The following is a 19,086-nucleotide window of genomic DNA, read 5'->3' on the forward strand; positions in this document are numbered from 1 at the left end:
ATGTACACATTAACTGATGGTAACAGTAAAATAGAGATTTAATCACGAATGAATGATCGTGACTTATTCTGTTTTATTTGAGATCTAATTTAATCTATGACCCCCACCATTTCAGTTGGCCAAAGCAGGACCCTTCAGCTTGGGTTCGTCTGCAGTCCCATGTAGTCTAAAGAAACGTGGTGACGAGTTATGACATCATATGCTGGGCCTCCGCTATAGTAGCTTGCGAGGTAGTCCTTGGGAGCTGTTTTTGAAGTTTGGCACAGCAGAAGCTCAGTGATTTCTGTAGCAAGGTGGGTCTGGGAAGATCACTGTTGCCCACTACAAAGCGGGAAAGCAGAGGGGCTCGGCAGGACAGTGCCAAAACCTTGGAAATGATAGTTGGGATATGTAGCTACATTACCTTCAGTAGTAGTTTCATTACCTGCTATTTTTTCTCCTGTTAGTCATTTGATTACGTTCCAACAGCTGATAAAAGCAATAATTATTCTTTTATTCCTGCTGGCTCTAATCCACAGTAAGTAGAGTACAGCACTGACGTACAGATCGATATATGTAAACAGCATAATATTTGATGAATAGACCAACGTTTCTAAAGTACAGGCTTTATAACATTTTTGTCCTCTATAGTAATAGAACACTACACAATTACAGTTGTTTGCCTTAAAGAGAACCCGACAACCATGTTTCTAAACTGTTTATCTTACGTATTTGGTTGAAATCAGTGGCACAGTTTGGTTGAAACCGTTTTATTAATTTCCCCGACTCCCAGCCCACTCATAAACTGGCCCATGCATCCGCCTTTGGCCCCTGACTACGGGGGGCATGAACATATTTGTAATTAAGCAAAGTCGCTTAACACTGTTAATTGCTGAATGATGATAAAAAAAAAAACAATGAAATATCAGCTAAGGCATCAATATCATTTTCATCTTGTTTTCCTCTTTGGCAGAAGAGAACAGTGAAGTTAATATAATACACTGTTGCAGACAGTAAACAGGGAAATAATAAAAAAAAAACCACATTATGTTAATATTCTATATTTTATGCATATTTTATAATCAGAAATTTCCAGTTTCTTTTCTGTTAGGATGGTTTCTGTTTGGAGAGATTCACTTTACACATGAAAATAAAATATATTTCAGTGGCGCTTCTGTTTATGTATAGTGGAGTCCTTGGGCAACTTCTCTTCCTTTATAATCAAAACTAATCACGGAAGACCAAAAAATAACAATTTATAAAGTTAACTGAGAGTGATGGCAGGAATAGTAGACACTCTCAATTGCTAGTAGAGGTTCCTTGGGGGAATGTCCGCATTGTACACTGAATAAACTCAACGGCATACATGTTTTACAGCTAATTAGTGGTGCTTCCTTTTGTTATGCATTTACATATAAAATAAACCCAGATTAAAATGTTGACTTCGTAAGGGAAGGATGAGCAAAGTTTGTACCCATCTCGGTTCATCCTGTCGTAGTTGACACTAATTGGCTGTTTCGATAGCTGCGTGCCAGGAGTATTCTTCCGAAATTCCCTTTTCTGTTCTCAGCTGTGGACTTGACAGCTATAGAGTTTCATGAATTCTTGTGTCAGAATTAGACTACTTGTTTAGATTTAAGTTGTACTTGAATTACTGAATTTAAGATTTATGGGCTACTATCAAGATATTTGTGTTTTACTTTTAATTCCAGGCGTAGCCACAAAAATGTGTAAACTAAAATCTACTTTTGTACAGCAGTTACACCTTGACTTAAATTTCTGGAACTTGGTGAATGCATGTTAAGTGGGAATAAACAGTACACGATAAACATTCACGTCTTTTAAGGTTTAGCCCATTATAATACTGGAGTATTTGGGTCAACTTACCCATGTGCTCAGTGCCAGCCCTCCCCTGCTTGAGCTTCACAAAACTATAAATAATCATTCCTGGAGAAGTCTGGGAAAGCTTACATTTTATATTTGTGAAATATTGTGAATCTTTACTGTCCCTACTTCTCTAAATGAAATATATATAGACCAATGTTGCTTAAACAAAAAACCAAGAGTTCAATAAATGCTGTAGCTAAGGGATCATTGCCAAACGTACTGTTATTTTAGTTAATTTGTACTTAAAATAGTCTGGAATGAAAACACAATGTAATTACAATAGATTAAATCTTGGCAATATATAAACTATAAGAAATAGAATAGTGAAGACATTTTGCCGTCAAAGATAGCAGATTGCGTTGATTTTCTTCTGGGAATTAAAGGCTGCTACTTTAGATTTAACAGAATGCCAAATATTCCGTTATCCTAATTATAAATTGCTATTATAAGGGTGGACAATGTCATCTTGCCTTGTTAATGGAATTGCAGTTTTAGAGAGGCATAACTAATCTGATGTTTCTGTGTGTTTAACCGTGAATTACAAGCAAAGTAATTTGTCTGGCCGATGCTGTAGTTTATGTATTCTGCCGACAGCGTGTGATATTCTGACTGATATGTGACCCCTAGTTGGCTTTTTATGGAATTAGAATCATTAAAAGGTCAGTGCCGGTAAGAAATGAAAAACAGATTAAAGGGAAACCTTACCCACAATAAGGTGGAATTCAATTTGCACATCATCTTCGCCATTTGCTTAGAAAAATCTGTTTAGCCTCATTTACCTGCCCCCCCCCTCTTCTAGTAGGCTAATTTACATATGTTTTTGAAATTCTATATTTTGGAAAGAAAAACTATAAACAAACAATGCATGGTGTGACATTTAGTGACATTAGAAACAGCAGAAGGTTGGACGTGGGCCATGAATCTGTTACATGGGCCCTGCAAACCTCAAATTGTGGACCACATCAAAATGTTCAAAGCAAATCAAACCCCAAATCAAATTAGCCAATTAGAAAAATGGCAGAAATATGTAAATACTTAAATGCTTTAAAAAGCTTTTAATAAAAAGAAATGACTTACACGGCATCCAGCCACGCCTTTCCATTTAGAGAATAAAAGTTCTACAGGTTCCTACCCTGTAGCATTTTATAAGGATCCTCAGAGATGGTGAAAAAGAGGAATAGAAGAGAAAAAGAAGTAGACCATTCTCTACTCTGTATGTTTATCCTTTTAAATATGTCCAATTTGTTTGAATAATAAACATTTTATTTGGGACCAGGGGATCTCTACATTAGAAAAGGTTTGCATGGTCATTGAGACTTCACCTGCATTCAGAGAAAGTTATGTCTGAACCGCTAGTCAAAATGAAACATAATTTAATACTTAAGCAGTAGGTCCATGTATGCTGGGGTCAAATAAATAAAAATGGGTCCCAACCCGGTGCAGATAGCCCAAACATTTACAGTGGGTTAGGTTTCAGGAACATGTCAAGATAAGTTTTTGATGTAAAAAAAAGTTTGATGATAGAGTACAGAGGAAAAAAGTTGATTCTTACAAAGGCGCTGTCCTTAAACATCTTAAAAAAGCTAACATATGGTCAACATCAAGCTAATAATCCAGGCTTAATGATTATTCCAAACAATGATCTTCATCAGGGAAACACTCACTGTTGTTTACTAATCTGGATTACCATCAGAGAGAGAGGTAGACATTTTCACTGTATGTAGTGCCGGACGGGAGGCATCTGGAGCAGTCCCCCATAACATACATATTTTGGTTCTGACAAGATGGAGGAGAAATTCCTGCCGTTTCATTTGGCAATCGTAACAATGAAATTGGCTTTGAAGACCACTCTCAAAGACCTTTCCTGGTGCCTCAGCTGCGTGGATGAGTCTGAATTCTGCTTTCCGGTATGGCAAATTGAGTATTTATTGTTACAACATATCACTGCCTGTAGATGAAACATTACCTAGGCAGTGCGCTGCCAAAAGTAAAATGCTAATAGTTGCAGCCAGTTGTTGTGAACCTTCCAAAGCATCGTAAAAGTGGAAAGTTGTTCATTTTTGCCACCTTAGGTACCTTTTTAGAACACTTTGCACCAGTGACATGTTTGATTATTTAGCACCTTGGTTTAAAGGTGATCTTTTATGCTTTTTGTATTTACTTTAAACTTTCTAAAAGGGAATGAATGCATTATACCCATAAGACCGATGTGTGGTTTTAGAGCAACCTTGATTGCTTACATTTTATTGAATACTCATGTTAGTATAATTGCATTTTTTCTGGAGACCATATATATTATTACAACCATTGCCAATGTAACCTTTTTATTCAAAGAACACATTCTTTGTCATTGCTCATTACAATGAAAGTCAAAGAAAACAAGAAAAATAAAAGAGAAAAAGATGCAATTTATTATATAAAATTTATAAATATTTAGAAAACGGACCAAAAATATTAAGAGCGCTACCCTAACGGAGGTACTGCATTATTACTATCTGTAGCCATTAATAGGATTACAAGAATGTCTTTTAAGTAAAGGGTTAACTAATTGGAGATAAAGAAATGGCTTAAGGCACAACTCCACCAATGTTTTATTAATGATTCAATTCATAATTTCACTTTTTAATGATGCACGGCTTTAATATATTTAATGCACCTAGCAGTAAGTGTCCATGCTTAAATGGAAGAGTGGAAGAAGTGTGCTCCATGTTAAGCAGGTTTCACTGATTAAATGACACACCTTTAAGCAGAAGCAGACATCTTGAGAGAGTCTTGATTTTGGTTGTTTCACAACTTAGCAAGAAGTGTTACTGCATAATACACAAAAGGTCAGTTTTTCTCAGCCCTGGCTTCTTGAACCAGCACGTTTTTAGTTTATGTGCACTCTGTATGATACATTTTTATTAGTGTCCCCCGGTTAAAGGATTTGTTTGCTATACGGTGCTATAGTTTGAGAACAGTCTGATAAGGGCAAAAGGGTTGGTTGCCCAGGGCCCGTGTTCACTGAGAGGCCCAGAGACATGCTCTTTTGCCTTGAGATGATGAAAGTAAGGGTGACACCCCCCATATTAAATTGAACTATTACAGTTGTCACCAATATGCTGGATCTCTTTCGGGAGCATTAGGTTCTGTCTATTCTCATGCGTCCCTTCCATAGCCTGCGGGAAGCAGTCTCCAATAATATGAGAGAGGGCTGCTTTCTCCAGCTTGACTTTCCTATACATCCTGAAGGGCCTTCCCCACTGAGCTTCTGCTGCAGGAAGAGCTTGGCTGGCCTTGTATATTATATGTTTAAATCAATTAGCTTTCTAATCACCCATGATATTATACATTATATTATACGGCTAGCTTAGCCCTTCCTGCAGTACAAACTGCAGGCCCTTTCTAAATAATGAAGTGAGACTGTTACAGACTAAACTCCAAAATCTTGCTATTTGAGGATTTGGAAACATGCCCTACAAATCATGTTTTACCGCTAAGGCTTACATACCTTGGTATTGTACAACTAGAGATGTGATGCGCTACTCACCTCACATATTTTGGGGTTCAAACCAGTTAACTAGTTTGTTCCTGTAAATGAATACCCCATGTGTTTAGCATGTTTTGTGCTGAAGTGATAAAAGGCAGAGAATCCTGCCATAAGGTAATATATAGAGTATAATATACAGGTGTATATATAGTGTTACAAATGCTGCCTGGCAGTATGTAGAATTCATACACTGCATTCAATGTGTGTGGATATAGTGGATTTTTACATACTGCAGGGCACCAGACTCACCAGCAGTGTATAGAATTCATAGGTGTGGGGCTTTAAATGGTTGAAGTGGCAACTCCAAGCAGTACTCTTGTATCCATGAGAATAGGAGATCCTCACGTTACTGATGATATAATTACTTTAGCTGACAAAAGAGGCATAGAGATATAATCAGGAGGAGGAAATTAGGTATTTGACAGTTCTGATCGTATACGCTAAGTTTGTGTGTTAAAGCATAATACATGTTAACCAATGCAGACAACTGAACAGATATCCCATTGCCCAGTTCTGTGGAATATGATGGCACTATATAAAACAATAAATAATATTGTAGTGATTCGGTCCCACTTTCAAACTGTATATTTGTATTACTTCTGCTGTTGTCCCAATCAGGGTGTTTGCTTTCAATATGTAAAGTATTTGGCGGCTGGAGCAGAACACAGAATTCTAATCTCAATTAGACAATCGTACAAATCAAACCGGTGACGTTAATGTTGTTCGGTTAGCTGGGATCAACAGATTAACATGCAAACAAATGGCTCATGCTAATTAGCTCTTATAAAACTGACCTGAGATGTTAGAGTGCTGTATTAGCCCCAAACCCAAGAGGTCTGGATTAACCCCTTTAGGACAATGGGCGGTCCCTAAATCCATTGAAAACAATACATTTTGAGCCCATACATGTACGGGCTTTGTCATTAAGGGGTTAAAGGGGCTTTAGTGTTCCTAAAGAACACTTTTTTTGACCAAAATCAAGGAAACAAGTGACATAAAATAAAATGATGTGCCCCATCAATGCCTGTATATTATTTTCTATATATATATATATATATATATATATATATATATATATATATATATATATATATATATATAGGTTTGCACAACAATAAACCACACATCTTAGACATATCTCATAATTAAGAATTACATGTCATTATTGCCGTGTCCGTGGACCCAGTTGCCTACGTTAGGCTACTGACGTGAACCAGTGCATATTTTATATCATTACAGCACTGCACGTTATTGCTAAGTGGATGGGGATTGATGGGTGATTGTGTAGGGGGTCTCCATAATTTCTAGGTGAAAACAAATTTGATGCTTGTTAGCAGAGTAGGAAAAAAACATCTGCATTAGATGATATCATTTAGATACATAGCAACATGATCTGTGAATCTTCATTTAGCTCTGACATAAAGGTACCTGAAATTTTGATGGGTATTTAGTCGAAACCTGTTTACAAGTAGCTTATATAAGGCTTTCCGACGTGCTGCAGCACTGAGTCATTATTAAAGCTTTCAGAGACTGCTTGTTCTTTCGCTTGTAAAAACCTTGACGGGAACATTAAACATTGCAGAAATATTGGGGTGGGGGGGATAACTTGATGGAGCCTTGACGTGAATTGCTATAGGTTGACATTTCATTTGAACCATTTTCGTCAATCGCTTTTACCGTTTCCTTGATAATGGGCCTGTTAAAAGGGTGACTGTTTATAGTGTGTTTGTTTCATAGCTTTAGGAATAAAATGTATATTTGTTCAAAGCTTGCAGAATAGGTCAGCCAATCTCACAAGTGCTGCTCTGTGTTACGTGATGTAAGCCACGTGATTGTGCTTTGACAAACTGTGTTATTTGTTGGTCCTGTACAGGTAGCTGTTATTTCATAGGTGGCAAATAGGAATAGAGAGAGCTTTCAACACGTAAAGGTTGTGCTGTAATGACCACCACTGAGTTAGATCTGGACCTGTAATGTAATTTGTTTCTCAATTGCTTTCTACTAAAACTAACCAAACCAGGTGTCCCATAAGAAACAGAACTCGCCAAAAATTAACTCTTAAATCACACAGATTATCCTTAATGGATCCGCCCTTAAACGGAGGTATCAGTACATAGTGCTAACATTTTTTGGGCTTTTTGCAGAAAGAAAAAGCCCAAAACAGGTAGAGATGTGATTTTAATATGTCTGGTTGGTAAGCCAGATTACACAGTACCATTGAGTTCAGGAAAGGGCAAGACTGGAGAAAGACAAAGGTCTGATCTCCAAGAGAGCGGTGTAGTTTTATGGTGGGGGACAGCAATGGTGAACCTTTGGCACATGTGCCTCAATGTGCAGGCCAAGGCGTCTGTTGTGGTAGGTTGCCAGCTGAGCGGTAAGTCTTTTTAATTGTCCCAAAATAAAGGGAACTTGAGGTCTGTTTATACAGACCTCTGTTTCACTGCAGCCTCGTGAAGAGTGCTGGCTACGGTTTTCTGAGCACTGGGATATGATGTCATATTCTGGCGCTCACCACTGAAGCCACTCACGCTGTCAGGGCCGGCCTTAGGGGTGTGCGGCCGCACAGGACGCCATGGCGACAGGGGAGCCTGCCTGGGACTTAAATTAAAGCTTTGTTTTGTTTTGTTTTTTAACTTTATTTAACATCCTCCATATTAAATAAAGTTGTTTTAACTTTATTTAACATGGAGGATGTTAAATAAAGTTAAAACAAACAAAAAAAAAAACGTTTCAATTTAAGTCCCGGGCATGGGCGCCGAGCCGTCGCTTGTGAAGTTTTCAGCGACCGCTCGGCACCCCTCACTCTCCGTGACTCCGTCGCGAAGCCGGCGTCTCATGCTGAATGCCGGAATTATTCCGGCGCTCAGCTGTGAATCGCGCACCGCGTCAGATCGGGAAGACGGACGCCTCCCGCTCCTACCGCAGGACTCCGGCAATGAGGTAAGTAAGGATAGTGAAAAGGGGCAGAGGAAGGGGGCAGAGAGAAGGGGCAGAGGAAGGGGGCAGTGAGAAGGGGCAGAGGGAGGGGTCAGTGAGAAGGGGCAGAGGGAGGGGTCAGTGAAAAGGGGCAGAGGAAGGGGGCAGTGAGAAGGGGCAGAGGGAGGGGTCAGTGAGAAGGGGCAGAGGGAGGGGTCAGTGAGAAGGGGCAGAGGGAGGGGGCAGAGGGGGGCAGTGAGAAGGGGATGGGGGGGACAGTGAGAAGGGGATGGGGGGGCGCCAGAGGTGTAGTCCGCACAGGGCGCCAGAACACTTAAGGCCGGCTCTGCACGCTGTGATGGTGGACCTTGCATTCCCACCACAATAATTAAGAAAGGTAAGAGATGGGGAGATTGTTTTATATACATTTTGATTAAGCGGGATAGGTGGAAGGTGTTTGCCCATATATGTATTTATTTCTAGATTAAGTAGGATGGGGACAAGTTGTTTGATGGCTTCTCAGGTGGAACCCATGTGCTGCTGCCATTGCCCTTTTTCCTTTAGATATAAGAAAAGAATGGTTAAACTGCTTGAAACTGCTGCATGTATTCCCCAACAGAATGCATATATACACACTGTGTGTGTGTGTGTGTGTCTTGCCAAAGTAAACTGTTTCTGCCAAGCTGTGTGATGTATGTAAGTGTGTGTGCATGTATGTATGTGTACAAAAAACAAAAACTGTCTGCGCTTCTTACCCTAATAAAGTTGGCAACAAATATATAAACATAATATAAATGAGAGGTTTTGGTTATATGAATTGGCCAAAGCATAATTAAGCTCACCCGCCACGTCAAGGCACACTCTCAATAGGGTGAGAACCTACTCTCACCTCCTACATAGTGGGCACACAAAGCAGTTTATACTGCTACCAAAACCTTATTAATGTGTTGGGGGAGGTGCAATTAAACCTCCTCCCTATTAACCCCTGGACAGCAAGCTACAACCAGACTAATGAGGAGCCAACAACCTCAAATATGTGCAAACAGGGAAAAGAAAAAAAAAAAAGAAAAAACGTCGGTGCGCTAAGCTAGGCGGGTGAGCTTAATTATGCTTTGGCCAATTCATAACCAAAACCTCTCATTTATATTATGTTTATATATTTGTTGCCAACTTTATTAGGGTAAGAAGCGCAGACAGTTTCTGCTTTTTGTATACATTGTACAGCCAATACACTGTTTTTGCAGCATGCTTACACCTGTTTGGTAGGCCTCGTATTATACATTTGTATTATTTGAGCCTGTGACTAGCTTAGCGCACCGACGTTTTTTCTTTTCCATGTATGTATGTGTGTTTATATATATATGTGTGTGTGTGTGAGCGTGTAAGGTAAAAACAACACTGCACTGTGCCAGGCATAGGCACCAACATGGTTTCATGGCCAAAATGTTCATCATTACTGGTTAATTACTGGTACCATATTTCTTATACTCAGAGAGGTTTATTGCCCTTATGAATACATTAGCAATTTCACTTTTAAAAATTAAAGTACATTCACACGGGCTCTTGGTGCCATAAGCATATTTTTGAGTACTTTTGCTGTCAAATTGACAGGCCTAAGATAATTATGTGCTTCAAAACGTTCTATCATTATGATTACGGGGTGATGAATGAGCATGGCAATCTGCATGTACTGAATTCTGTTGATTTGCGTCTTGCACCCCCATACATGATATTGATGCAGTGTCCACACAGCTGCCATCAGATGAACATATGCAGGATTAAAAATGAAACTTGATTTATTTTAATTTTACATTTTCTGACATTATGTGCTGGTATAGCACAGATGGGCAAAGTGAGACAAATCCCAATTTCCTACTCTGGTATGCAACTAAAAATGTACGTGGCTGATGATTCAGAACTATCTTTCATGCTATTTATATATGTCTATCTTGCAGATTACTACAGGTCATTTGATTTTATTCATGGCTACTTTCACATAAGAGTAATATTTGTACCCATGTATTTTACCATGGCTACCTTTTTCAAATGTGTCTATAAAGACACTATGGCGGATTGTTATAAATTGTCTAACGTTTAGTGGTATTAACCCCTTAAGGACAATGGGCGGTCCCTAAACCCATTGAAAACCATGCATTTTGAGCCCATACATGTACGGGCTTATGTGTGTCTAAGAGTTTTTTTTTTTCTGAACGACATGCAAAAGGGTCACTTGACATTTTGTACTTAGAGGGCTTAGGACTGACACTGTAGCCTCTCATAAAGCGGTGTCAGAGCTAAAAATGGTGTCACCATTTAATATTGCTCCCAATTTTAAGTATGCTCTACAATGACACTACAATTTTAAGTCGAGTAATGTGCTTTTTTTCCTTACAAGTATTTTAATGAGTTAACATGTTTCCATGCAACAGAATTAGTGGAAGAACACTATGAATGTCAACATGTTATTTATTTCCCCTTTATTTATTTCCCCTTTAGAGTGCCGAGCAGATCTCTGCGTTTTGTCAAAGTATGCAGGAAGCCAATCATGACATGATGGATGGGCAACGTGACAGCCCAGATCCTCCTCGGAGACCGCTGGCTAGACATTTGTCGGATGCAGACAAGCTCCGTAAAGTAATACAAGAGCTTATCGACACTGAAAAGTCTTACGTTAAGGTAATGTCAAACGTTTTGCTAAAATAGAAAAAAAATTACATTATATAATGCAACATAAAAAATAGAAAGAAACAGTGTGTGTGCGTGTATGTGTGTAATAATATATTACTGAGCCAATAGGGGTGGACTAATTAAATACACGTTCTCTGTTTGGTAACCCACCCGGCACTCTTTCCTTATCCGTTCTGCTTACATTCTTTGGAAAGTGGTGATTGAACCATCATAGAACATGAAACAAAATGTGTATATAAGAAGTGCCTTCTTAAATGAAAGATTATGTGACACACCATCTTGCTCTGCATTCTATGCTTGGACTATAGATAAAAGCACAAACTCCAGGAGCTTCGCCATCTCCAGGAGCAGAGGCAGCATCTATATTTATGACATGTTTTTCCATGAATGAACAGCCCAATCTATGGGAATAAATAATAGAATTCACATATTATTCCATATTATGTTTGCCTTGCCTAATTTTCTGTCCTATACCATTCCTTTTCTTCTCTCCCCGACAAACATCCTGCTTCTTTCTTCTTCTTCTGATTGTGAACTGAAAAAGTAGTTTACCTTTTTCTTATAATAAAATATAATATCTTACATAGCTCTATTCTTTATTCTAGGATCTAAGTTGCCTTTTTGAATTGTACTTGGAACCCCTGCAGAATGAAATATTTCTTACTCAGGATGAGGTAATCTTTTATTAACTAAAAAAAAAATGTATTTAATGATAACATTATGTCCTAGCTTTAGTTGCTCCTTGTATTTGTGTGAGTTGTATTTGTTGTTGAGAGTATAAAGGTTAAGAAACAAATTATAGGTCCTCATGCCCAACAGATAACAAAGATGTTTTTGTGCATGCTGTAGGGCGTTGTCCATAAAGTCTGTATGCTAACATTGAAAGCTTATGTCTTACAAAATATCCGTGGTGTATTCCGTTTGTGCGGCAGAATGTGTCGGCAGCTAAGAACGATTTGGCACATCTAGTCTGACCAATTTTTAAATACTTCCTATAGTCCATTGGGTATATATTACATCAGGCGGTATGTAGTAATAATGGTACAAGCTTGCAACGTCCTATAACAATTCTAAAAATGAAATTTGCTTAAACAAGCCAAATTGTTTCTTTGTAGGGATGCAGAACCATATATATGTGTATAATATATATTTATATAATGGTGTGTGTAAAACAAAAATATATAAGCATTATGTAGAGTGTTGCAGACTCTAATGTACCATATCCTTTGCTTTTTTGTTAGATGGATTCTTTATTTGGAAGCCTGCCAGAGATGCTTGATTTCCAGAAGGTGTTTTTGCAAACCCTGGAAGATGGCATATCTTCCTCCTCTGATTTTAACATACTTGAAACACCATCTCAGTTTCGGGTAAGCAATTCTGTGATTACCTAGAACAAAACTGTATTTGTGATTACTCAAACAGGACAATTAGTGATTGTTATGATCCAATGTAAGTGCCTTTTTTTGGAAGCTGTATACTTAGCTATATACAACGCAGTCAAAGTGGTATTTCAAAGTAAAATAGACACTCACCACCCATTGTAAATGATCTGGAAACTGCAGATATCCCACCTCTTCAAAAAATCCAAGCATGTATTGTCAGGGCAAATACAGTTTTAAGATTTAGAAACCAGGCTGGACCCAATTCCAGATAAAAGTTTATCTTTATTGGTAATACATCGGTCAAATTATAGGCACGATGTCAAGCTGAACACAATGTCTAAATAACCGCAACAAACGATCACCCGCACACATGACATGTTTCATCCATATAGGACTTAATCTTAACCTGAAGAGCCACCTTGCGCTGGTCAGCTTCAGACCATCACAATGTGGCCACAGACTTCTATTGTTCATCTCCCTGGTCCTGTCAGGGGAGATCCCATCCAGTCCATGAACCTCACACACTGCAAAAGTGCGACAGTGGAGCAGCTGCTCAAAAACCAAGATTGTTGGGAGGTGTGTTTTTTTGTTTAAGACTCTTAAACCCTTAAGGACAACGGGTTACCCTCAAACCCATAAAGGACAATGCATTGTGAGCATGTACGGGCCTTGTCGTGAAGGGGTTAAAGGCACAGTTTCCTGCCCATTCTTTAAATCGCTAATTGGTGGCAAGAAAGTGCTCCCACTGAAATCAATGGGCACGTGCCCGGGGGTCTGAGCAGCTTTTGCTGAGTTGGAATAAAGACTAGTCTACATTAAGAATTTGTATTAATCATTGACATGCATGCATTATGTTTTTGGAAGGAGGCCAAACAAATGGCTCAGACAGTTGTACAGTTAACCACTGCTTTTTCAGTTTTAATAATCAATATTGTATTTTAATTAGCAGTTTAGAATCCACTTTAAATATAGCAAACTCATGGACAGTGCCCTTTGTTCAGCAAATGATAGTTGCTGCATGGATGATGATTGTATAGTGGAAATAATAGCGGTTTAGAACTATGGGTTTAAAAGGACAGTATAATGTCCCTGAGACCCCCCCCCCTCCCGCCCACCATACACACACATTTAAGACCAACGCATATGAAACTACCCTGGGAGTACTTAAAAATCCATTCTTCTAGAACAATAAAAATAAATGTAAAGCAATTACCTGACAGCAAAGAGGGTCCCCTGCTGCTGCAGCACTCCTCTTCCATATTCCTGCCACTGATTGCCAAATTTAAAGAGATCCCTGCATTCATGAATACAACGTGGCCAGAGATGTTTGGCTAAACTCATCTCCTGCATGACATTTTGGGGGTGGTGGAAAGCATTTGCAGAAAGGACCACAAGGCTGCCAACTGCATTAAAGTGCCTTTAACAATGAGACCATCTTACATTATTTCATGCATCATTATGGTTTCTAGCAAACAAAAATATTCAATGAACTTGACAACCAGGAGCTATCTATTAATTGCTGTATTCTTCCTCTGATGTCTGTGCCAAGTGCATAACACGAGAGAGATAAGTGCCAGACAAATATGACTCTTAGAAGATGTTTTGTCTTGAATGTACAATTTGGTTTGTTTCAGAAATTGCTCTTTTCCCTTGGAGGTTCATTCCTTTACTATGCTGACCATTTCAAGTTATACAGTGGATTTTGTGCAAACCATATCAAGGTGCAGAAAGTACTGGAGAGAGGTAAAGTAACATCTTGCTTTATTAGGGTTTTTTGTGAGATCTGATAACTCAAGAAACAGGCACCCTAAGTATAAAGTACTGTGAATTTTAGGGTTGCGTTTAGGATCCCTAAGTTACGTCTCAAACTTTTGCTTTCTCAGCTAAAACGGATAAGGCCTTTAAGGACTTTTTGGATGCAAGGAATCCAACAAAGCAGCATTCATCCACCTTGGAGTCGTACCTGATAAAGCCAGTGCAGAGGGTTCTGAAATACCCACTGTTGTTGAAAGAGCTGGTTTCCTTGACTGACAATGAAAGTGAAGAACATTACCATCTGACAGGTACTTTGCAAGCTAGCTAAGCTTTTATTTTTTGTATGAATGACACTGACATATGAAAAACAAGGAGAATGTGTAAAAAAACCCCCAAACAATTGGCATTCTTTTTTGCTCAGTGTCTCCTGCTTTAATTATTTGATATACGTAGTTATTATTATTTAAGTTTTTAAATGAACTACAGTATTTTTTTAAAAATAAATACATAACTACGAGACTACACACATTAAATAACGCCAAGTTTACTGACTAGCTGCTGGCATTTTGTTGTGTGCCATCGTGCATTTTACACGTTGGTGTATATATGTGTGTGTGTGTGTGTATATGTATGTATATATGTATGTGTGTGTATATATATATATATATATATATATATATATATATATATATTATAATCTATGAGATTTCTGTGGGAAAAGCAAGCCTTCTGGCTTGTGTGGTGGATATATATATATATATATATATATATATATATATATATATATATATAATTTCAGATGCTTGTTGGGAGTAAAGCCAAATAAAGACCAATAGAAAAGGTTTTTAAAATATTTTGTCTATGCTTCTATACATTTATTTATTCTACATAGTACAGAATTTCTTGACAAAATGAAAGTTATGCCAGTGGTTAATTCGCTGAATGTATTCCTTGCCAGTGTTTATTGTTAATTGACGCTTTCATTTATGTAAGAATGCCGTATGATTTTCTGTGATCTAAATTTCAAGCTAAATTCTACTTCTTGTTACAGAAGCACTAAAAGCCATGGAAAAAGTTGCCAGTCATATCAATGAGATGCAGAAGATCTATGAGGATTACGGGACAGTGTTTGACCAACTGGTCGCAGAGCAAACTGGAACAGAGAAAGAGGTAAGGATAATAATGAACCCCTTTAGAGTTTAGATTACTACCAAAACATGGTATTTTACACATACTTACATTTGTATAAAACATTCATAATCTGATTTTATTTCCTTTGCAGGTTACAGAGCTTTCTATGGGAGAACTATTGGTGTACTCTACAGTTACCTGGCTAAATTGCTTCCCATCGATGGGGAAAACAAGAAAGGATCTTGAACTAACAATATTTGGTAAGGATTTAATTTGGATTGTCTGATTAGAGACATTGGGTTTTTGGTTTACAAACATGCACATGTATCTGTGTACCTCAAAGATGAAAGGGCCACCTTGTTACTCTGTGTCATTCGGAATACTCAAATACGACAAACAAAACGATGTGTACATGGAACGCGGCGTGAAAGTCAAGTTAATAAAGTGTTCCTTCCTCCTCCCGCTTTCTCTCTTGAGCGCCCACTCTTATATGACTCATATGCTTTAATTTCTATGTGCTGCTAGTCAGGTTTAGAGCAGTTTGGGATTTAGACGCCATAAACCTCTGCAGTTTCTGAAACATTTAAAAGTCTTAAAATGCTAAGGTTTAATCCTTAATGTGTTATATTGGTATGTAAAATTACAAAAGTGCGCTCACATCGTTTACAGCTTGCACCTGATGTCCATGTAACACAATGTGTGTGCTATTCATGTTGTATATGCATCTTTAACACTTAAAAAGCTACAAGTCAAAAATTCATGGTAGGCGATTTACTTTGTGGATGCCTTGGCCTTAGCCTTGGTACCTTGTCGTACCCAACCAGAGTAAAGACCTGGATATCCTTACACAATCTAAACATTAGTAAAGTCACCTATTTATGGAGGTATGCTACTTGCCAGGTTTCACCTGGGGTCTCTGGGTGATGTGCTACAGGTTGGTGTTAAGACAGAGGAGAAATGCTTGGCCATGTCCACTCCCTGGTCAGGTCCACATTCCATCCCTTTAATGTTTGACTGGACCTTGTCTGTCCCAATCACAGCCGCAGTCCAGGAGAAGGAACGCTTCAGCAGTCCTTGGGAATTTCCCACGTATGGTTTAAAGGTAGCACTTTTTCTTTGAGGTCTGTTATTCAGGTGACAGAACAAACCTGAAGCATAACCACAACCATGCACAACTAAACATAAAAGTATCCTGTTCAACTGCCCCTGGATCTACATTTCTTAGAGATACTGAAAAGATATAATTCTTTTGCTTCGCTTCATATGCTAATGAAAGACCAGAGTGGTCATTAATCTTTAGTGTATGTGTGTATATGTGTATATATATATATGATATATATAAAAACATTGTACAATCCATTGAAGGAAGCCTTACAGTGAGGGAATTCTTGTGCTAGTTCTATGATTGCCTAATTAAGTCATCCTTTAGGAGCTGATGTTGGTTACATGCCAAGGCTTATAGTATTATAACTATGTAGATGTAACTGAAAACTTGGGCTTAGATACATTTCATGTGAAATTAAGAATCCTTGTTTTGTTTTTTTTGTAGTTTTCAGAAGGGCCGTCATATTGGTACACAAGGAACACTTCAAACTGAAAAAGAAAGCTGTAAGTGATTTAATATTTTAATTTAAAATAGTATTTCTGAAACATAGAACCGTACAAGAGATTGATATGTATGTAGGTTAAAAACAGGAGCGACAAGTAGTTTAAGCAGATAAAGAAAATCAGAACACCCAGCACTGTGTGGGCAGCTCAAAGAAATGCACTGATTTTCATAATTGTGGCCTGTGGAAAACTAAGGTGCAGATTAGTGGGGGGAGAGTCTTCACAGTAATTTTCCTCTTTGTCATTTTATGCTTTGCAAAATGACTGGTGATGAAAGAAAATTCTATCACTCTTAAAATAGTGGTAAACTGGTCCGACGGGACCATCTTAAACAAGGAGAAACTTGCCATTGATAGATCTATGTAATAAGTTGACACAGCAACTCTCCTGTAAAACCTAGTAATACAGTCTGTTAACTATGAAGAACGTAAAAAAAGTGCTTGTTGGTTGTCAACTTTGTTTAACTTTCTCTTTTAAATTGCCTCTATAGACAAATACACGTGCCTCTCAGTATCACGGAGATATGGATCAGTTCAAATTCCGCTGGCTGATTCCTCTGTCTGCTCTTCAGGTCAGACTTGGCAATGCAGCAGGTAATTTCTTCATTACAACTACAGTATTGCTTATTCTGTACAAGAAATAATCCCAAAATGTTGTGTGATATCTACAAGGTGACCACATTTCTGAATTGGTCACACATATGCAAAATATATACCACAGTAATATTATTCCACCGTGCGTTATGCAAAATTAAAGTCTGGTGGCCTAATCTAGAAAGATAGAGGATACTAGTCATATTTTAATTCTATTTTATATTATTATAATTGTGTAACCATACAAGGTATTTTACCTTTCTGTTGTCATCTCATTCCCTTTATTTCTATATATTTAGGAACAGAAAATAACTGCATGTGGGAACTTATTCACACAAAATCTGAGATAGAAGGAAGACCAGAAACTATTTTTCAGCTTTGCAGCAGGTAATGACCTTAAATAGATTACACCCAGACATCTTAAATATAACATGAAGCTAAAGGCTGACAGTCACTGCCCAGTAAAATCTACCTTCCCAGTCTCCAGATATCAGTGATCATTCCTCGTGTCCACACTTCTATTTAGACTATGGATTATTGGGTCCATAAATAATAATTCTAAAATGACTGACAATAATAACTGTTTATATTGTACTGTCTTCATTGTTATGAGAGAAGTGTGTACTATAAAGTGCAATAAGCACAAACACATAATATTAATAGGACATGTTATGTTGAAGTCTTCATTTGCTAAGTAGATACCTGCTTACAATCGTATTTCTAAGTAGCAAACAGCATTGTTTAAGAGATATGTAGTTAGTTTAGCTAGAATTAATTTTGCAATGTTAAATTCACTGAGAGAACGCCAAACCTTGGGCAGGATCATGTTGGCTTCTGACAGGTGTCCAGGATCCAGTGGCCATTGTTACTCACCTATGCCAAACTAAAAGCTCTTTTTATAGCCTCAAAAGTCAGTGGGGCTTTTCACACCACCTATGCCTGGAGTTTATCCACCAAACCTGAAGTTGTAGGTGACCTAAAACCTTCCTCACTAGTTTAAGTGGGCATTATGGAGGGCTGCCCCAGAGACTGGGCTGGGTTTACTCTGCATAACCCATGGTTACTCCGGGAAGATAAAATAATTTCAATGTTTAGTAAATGGTATCTGCATTTCCCATTGGTATTGTTGCACTACTGACCTGTCGCAAAATATCTTTGTATAAAAAAAACACATTTTCTTTTGTGCAGTGATTGTGAAAGTAAAACAAGCACCGTGAAGGTTATACGATCAATTCTAAGAGAAAACCTTAGGCGAAATATAAAGTGTGACCTGCCTTGGGAGAAGACATACAAAGATCGTCTGGTCCCTCTGAGAAACAGAATTCCAATTTCAGCCAAACTAGGTGAGTGGTCCTATAATGTTTGAACACATTGTTTGAAGTTACTTCCTCTCTCTGGCATGTACGGTTGCGTCTAGGTTACATTATAGAAGTGGGCTAACCCTCTAGGTAATGCCGTTGGGTGCAGATTAACAGGAGTGAGTTTTTATGGCCCTTACTCTGTGGCGTATATTCACTAAAGTGAATATTTTGAAGGAGAGTTATTGATTTAGCTCATTGACTTCACTGTACGTCACAAATGACCGTCCCCAATTTAATTTAATCAGTTAATTAGTGAG

General features: G+C 38.1%; 1 protein-coding gene across 5 annotated transcripts in view; it reads left to right on the top strand.

Annotated features, from left to right (window-relative positions):
* Positions 1 to 19,086, top strand: part of TIAM2 (TIAM Rac1 associated GEF 2) — a 129,299-nt gene that overhangs the window by 108,603 nt on the left and 1,610 nt on the right. For all 5 annotated transcript variants that reach the window (XM_053461272.1, XM_053461269.1, XM_053461271.1 and 2 more), the window contains 11 exons: positions 10,808 to 10,987; positions 11,605 to 11,673; positions 12,241 to 12,366; positions 14,016 to 14,124; positions 14,265 to 14,444; positions 15,188 to 15,306; positions 15,419 to 15,527; positions 16,817 to 16,875; positions 17,366 to 17,468; positions 17,768 to 17,855; positions 18,657 to 18,811. In XM_053461272.1, coding sequence (XP_053317247.1) covers positions 10,808 to 10,987; positions 11,605 to 11,673; positions 12,241 to 12,366; positions 14,016 to 14,124; positions 14,265 to 14,444; positions 15,188 to 15,306; positions 15,419 to 15,527; positions 16,817 to 16,875; positions 17,366 to 17,468; positions 17,768 to 17,855; positions 18,657 to 18,811 — 1,297 coding nt within the window. The remainder of the gene's footprint in view (positions 1 to 10,807; positions 10,988 to 11,604; positions 11,674 to 12,240; positions 12,367 to 14,015; positions 14,125 to 14,264; positions 14,445 to 15,187; positions 15,307 to 15,418; positions 15,528 to 16,816; positions 16,876 to 17,365; positions 17,469 to 17,767; positions 17,856 to 18,656; positions 18,812 to 19,086) is intronic.

The sequence above is a fragment of the Spea bombifrons genome, chromosome 3, assembly GCF_027358695.1.
Source record: "Spea bombifrons isolate aSpeBom1 chromosome 3, aSpeBom1.2.pri, whole genome shotgun sequence".
NCBI lineage: Eukaryota > Metazoa > Chordata > Amphibia > Anura > Pelobatidae > Spea > Spea bombifrons.